The sequence below is a fragment of the Hyaena hyaena genome, unplaced genomic scaffold, assembly GCF_003009895.1.
Source record: "Hyaena hyaena isolate Hyena2069 unplaced genomic scaffold, ASM300989v1 scaffold_252, whole genome shotgun sequence".
In the NCBI taxonomy this organism is placed as follows: domain Eukaryota; kingdom Metazoa; phylum Chordata; class Mammalia; order Carnivora; family Hyaenidae; genus Hyaena; species Hyaena hyaena.
Window position 1 is genome coordinate 1,804,112 of NW_024080884.1, and position 5,509 is coordinate 1,809,620.

General features: G+C 43.1%; 1 protein-coding gene across 1 annotated transcript; it reads left to right on the forward strand.

Moving 5' to 3' along the window:
• The first annotated feature begins 453 nt into the window (after nucleotides 1–453).
• On the forward strand, nucleotides 454–1,389 carry LOC120240329 (olfactory receptor 4D9-like). Its single transcript, XM_039245040.1, is given in 1 exon segment — nucleotides 454–1,389. A coding segment is annotated over 1 exon segment (936 nt).
• The last annotated feature ends 4,120 nt before the right edge of the window (nucleotides 1,390–5,509 follow it).

Here is a 5,509-nt window from a genome sequence, read left to right on the forward strand (position 1 = left end):
CAGGCTCCAGGCTCTGAGCTGGCAGTCAGCACAGAGCCCGACGCAGGGCTCGAACCCACAAACCGCGAGATCATGACCTAAGCGAAAGTCGGACGCTTAACCGACTAAGCCACCCAGGCGCCCCTGATGTTTATTTATTTTTGAGAGACAGAGCATGAGCTGGGGAGGGGCTGGAACTCACAAACTGCAAGATCATGACCTGAGCTGAAGTCGGACGCTTAACCAGATGAACCGCCCAGATGCCCATCTTTTCTTTTCTTTTTTTAAATGTTTATTTATTAATTTTTGAGAGGTGGAGGGAGCGCAAGAGGGGAAGGGGCAGAGAAACAGGGAGACAGAATCGTACGCTTAACCAACCAAGCCACCAGGCACCCCAAGCTTTGCGTGATTTTAATGCCTCGGTAATATTATACTTTCTTTCAAAGCTGTACAGGGAGGAAGAAATATCATCCAATGGCCCTGAGAAATCACACCAAGGTGTCTGAATTTATTTTTTGTGGACTCACACAGTCTCAAGAGCTGAGCTTTCTCTTATTTTTCTTTTTATCTGTAGTTTACATAACAACTGTGTTAGCAAATGTTGCCATCATGGTCACTGTGACCTGCGAGTCCCGCCTTCACACGCCCATGTACTTCCTGCTCCGCAACCTCTCCGTCTTGGACATCTGCTTCTCCTCCATCACTGCTCCCAAGGTCCTCGTAGACCTCCTGTCAAGGACGAAAACCATCTCCTTCAATGGCTGCATCACTCAGATGTTCTTCTTCCACCTCCTCGGGGGGGCAGACGTCTTTTCTCTCTCTGTGATGGCCTTCGATCGCTACATGGCCATCTCCAAGCCCCTGCACTACGTGACCATCATGAGCAGGGGGCGATGCACGGCCCTCATCGTGGCCTCCTGGGTGGGGGGCTTTGTCCACTCCATCGTGCAGATTTCCCTGTTGCTGCCCCTGCCCTTCTGTGGACCCAATGTTGTTGATGGCTTCTACTGCGACATCCCCCAGGTCCTCAAACTCGCCTGAACAAACACATTTGATCTTGAGATCATAATGATTTCCAACAAAGGAATAATCACAACAATATGGTTTGTCTTCCTCCTTGTGTCCTACACAGTCATCTTGACTATGCTGAGGTCTCATGCCGGGGAGGGCAGGAGGAAAGCCATCTCCACCTGCACCGCCCACATCATGGTTGTGACCCTGCACTTCGTGCCCTGCATCTACGTCTATGCCCGGCCCTTCACCGCCCTCCCCATGGACAGAGCTGTCTCCATCACCTTCACGGTCATCATCCCGGTCTTGAACCCCATGATCTACACCTTGAGGAACCAGGAGATGAAGTCAGCCATGAAGAGAATGAAGGGAAGACTTATGTTTTCTGAAAGGGGATGACCTCATTGCATACTGTTGATCAAGATGCAAGCATATAATTGATATATATTCTTAAAATATTAGCTGTCACATATTGGGGCTCAGCCATGTGTAGACAATTCACTATAGCAGGACAGCAGAGGCGTAGAGGATCAGCCACCTGAAACACTGGTGTTGAGAAGGAACCAAGTTACGCAGGAAGAACATAGTCCTTGAAGAGCAATAGACAGCAAGCAGGGTACAAATATGAAATATAACAGAAGGTCCTGGGTGTCCGGGTATCCTTCACCAGGGTGAAGGATAGCACTGTGACATCCAGACGTGCAGGAGGCAAGAGACACCTGTCTCAACATAGCCAAGCTCCAGTAGCTACATCCCAGTGCAGCCATGGTGACCCTACAACTCTTTCTTAATCATATACTGTGTACCAAGCACTGCTTGTAAACACTCTTCTCTACATCTGTTTTGTCAGCAACTTTAGACCTTTTTTTTTTTTTTTAAATCAATTCATCTCTAAATTACACTGGCACAAGGGGGCGCCTGGGTGGCTCAGTAGGTTAAGCATCCAACTTCAGCTCAGGTCATGATCCCCTGGTTTGTGGGTTTGAGCCCTGCGTGGAGCTCTGTGCTGGCAGCTCAGAGCCTGGTGCCTGCTTTGGATTCTGTATCTCATTCTCTCTCTGCTCCTCCCAGACTTATGCCCTGTGCCTCTCTGTCTCTCAAAAATAAATTTGAGAAATGTAAAAAGAAAAAAGATTAAATTACACTGGCACAACCCCCACAATCACTCAGGATAAGTAAAGACTTAGCTTTTAAAGATTTCCATTGCCTTTAATTCCCTGTGACTTTGTCAGAATTGGACGTGACCTGGGACTTGGATATTGGGGCCAGTATCAAATGTGACCGCATAAACACAATGACAAGAATCTGGCTGAAACTGCCTGTCCTAACATTCAAACCACTGCCTCAGGCATAAGTTAGTTTGATGGTTGAGGGAAAGAAAATTCTGTATCCAATCCAACAAATACTTTTCTTTTTCTACATGCCTTCCTTTATCATTTCCCTTACCACAGTGTGTTAAAATATCCCACAAAACTTCACATTAGTAGATCTGGTTCTCCTTTATATTCCCAGTGTCAGGAGTAGTGCCCGACCTGTAAAAAGCTATAATAAGTGTTGGTTGAATCTGTGGAATGGAATGGAATGAATGTAAGATGCTAGTTTTATTAATCTTGGCTTTTAGTATTTAAAACTGACTTTATTTTCTGAATAGATACTTCCTTATGGAAGCCAAAGGAAATTGAAATGGCTAAATCAGAGTACATGGCGATCTTATACTCAAGGTCTTAACATCTAGGTATGTTTTTATAAAATCACCAAATCAAGTGTTAGATCCCAAAATGTTTATTGAAAACCATGTACACAATTGAATAGAAACATCTCAGGGCAGGGGCACCTGGGTGGCTCAGTCAGTTAAAAGAGTTTCTTAGGCTCGGATCCTGATGTCAAAGTTCATGGGTTCGAGCCCGGCATCAAGCTCTGTGCTGATGCTGCAAAGTTTGCTTGGGATTCTCTCTCTCTCTGTCTCTCTCTTTCTCTTTCTTTCTCTCAAAATAAGTAAATAAAATTAAAACAAACAAAAAAGAAACATCTCTGGGCAAATGAATGTTTTGCAACACTCAAGGCAAATGAAAGTACAAATTCATTCATTTAGAGTTCCAATAAGCCTGTGCTCTGAGTACATCTAGATAGCACCTTGGGATGCCTGGTAACTGTGTACAGAAGGATGGGATGTATTTCTTCTCTCCTCTCTCCTCCTCTGCAGCATGGGACCTAGTAAAACTGAGTAAGAAAGTTCATTGAAATGTAACTACAGGTTAATAATAATAATAATAAATAATACAGGACCACATTCCCTTATTTTAATTTACTAGGATGAAATGGGCTTTGGAATTTAGCATTTCTTAGATTTAGGAAGATAATATAGTGCATGTATTGTATATTACATTATTTCCCCCCTGGGGAGCACCCGATACCCAAATGCTTTAATATTTCTGTAATTAAATGTATAAATAGTCCCACTAAGTGTAATCAATACAAACTATGCATAACCTCACACTAATTCAAATCAAGTTTTGCCACAAAATTTGTGGCAAATCTCATAGTTCAGGTCCAATGAGATTTTCCTACAAAATGATTTTCTAAAAACCTTCCAGCATTCAGAGTTCGGAGATTTCAGAATGAAATACAGAAACTGAACAAGAGGGGATCATAATAGGCAGAATAATCCCCCCTCAAGGTGTGCAAATTCCAAACCCCAGGATCTGTAATTGTGCTACTTCTATGGCAAGGGAAACTAAAGTTACCGATGGCATTAAGGTTGTTAATGAACTGACCTTTAAAGAGGGAGTTGGCCTGATTACCTGGGAGGGCCCAAAGCAATCACAAGGTCCTTAACAGTAGAAGAGGTAGACAGAAGAGGAGGTCAGAGTAATGTAATGTGAGGAGTCTTTGATTTAACATAGCTAGCTTTAACAGTAGAAGGATCCACAAGCTAAGGAATGTAGCTAGGCTCCAGAGGCTAGAAAAAACAAGAGCATGGATTCTGCCTTAGAATCTCCAGAAAGGAATGCAGTCTGCCAATAACTTGATTTTAGACCAGTTGATACTCATGTCAGATTTCTGACCTACAAAATTGTAAGACAATAAATGCGTGTTATTTTAAGCCACAAAATATACGGTGATTTTGTTAAAGCAGCAAAAGGAAACCAATGCAAGGAGAATACTTCAGTTGGAGATGAAGAGTCTGTAGGAGCTAAAAAAGGAAAGGAAAGCAAGATGAATGCAAGGAAAAAGGGTCAGGGGTGGGGTATTTATTTTGAGGAAGAGGGAGAGAGAGGGAGGGAAAGAGCTAGTGGGACAGGGATAGAGAGAACAAGTACTTGTATATGAATGGCCATTGTAGGACTATTCACTCTAGTGAAAGGCAGGAACAACCCAAATGCCCACCAATAGATGAATGGAGAAACAAATGTGGTCTATCCATATAATGGAATATTAATAAGCCATAAAAAGGAATACATGCTATATGTGGATGAACCTAGAAGACATCATGCTAAGTGAAACAAGACAGGCACAAAAGGTCACATATTGTATGACTCCATTTATATGAAATATACAGAATAAATCTAGAGACAGAAAACAGATTAGTGGTTGACGAAGACTAGAGGGAGGGGGCATTGGGGAGATGCTTCTCCATCCCTACTGTGAGGACACAGCAAGAAGATGGGCTTTCTGCAAACCAGGGAGAGAGTCCTCACCAGAAGCTGTCTCTGCTGGACTAGATCTAGGACCTAAAGCCTCCAGAACCATAAAGAAATAAATTTCTGTTATTGAAGCCATTCTGTCTGGTATTTTGTTAAGGCAATCCGAGATGACTAAGCCAGGAAGCTGTGCCAGAACTTGGGCCGGCCACAGAGCTCTTTCCTATTCTGGGCCTCACTCAAAGAAGTTTCCTTTTTATGTCAACCAGAATATGGACCAGAACAATATTCCTACACATGGAATGTACTGACTTCAGAAAACCATGGTACTTTCATCTTTGTGGTTAAGAAAGCAAGATGTGGCAACGTGACTTCTTTAGAAGGGGTGCCCCAACATGCCTCTGACAATACAAGTTTTATAAGAAAAGGCAGTTCCTTGAATCTTTGCAGGGTTTTCTCCTGCCCTCTAGAGCACACATTCATACCAAGGTCTTAAGCCGGCTCTTGTGCTCATCCTGATGGCATTAATGTAATGTTCAGGAAAATGTGCTGTGGTTATGTCTGGATCGTCCAGATCTCTGCAGACTACATCATGGCACATAACAAAAGTTATGCTAGTTCTGAACAAATCTGTGATGTGTATTAGTATCTGACCCAAGTGAAAGCCAACTGTTTCTGATCCCCTTTTTTGATCAGATGGAACAAACTCTTTCACCATATCAAGTACCTGACACCTTGTCTGGCATGCCAGCCACAATCTGGACCATTCTATGGTCATTCACAAAGATGTTTCAGATTCCTGCAGAGGCTAAACTGTTGCATTAAATAGAGCTATGTTAGGGAGCCTCTCCCCTGCATCCTTAAAATCCTAATGATGG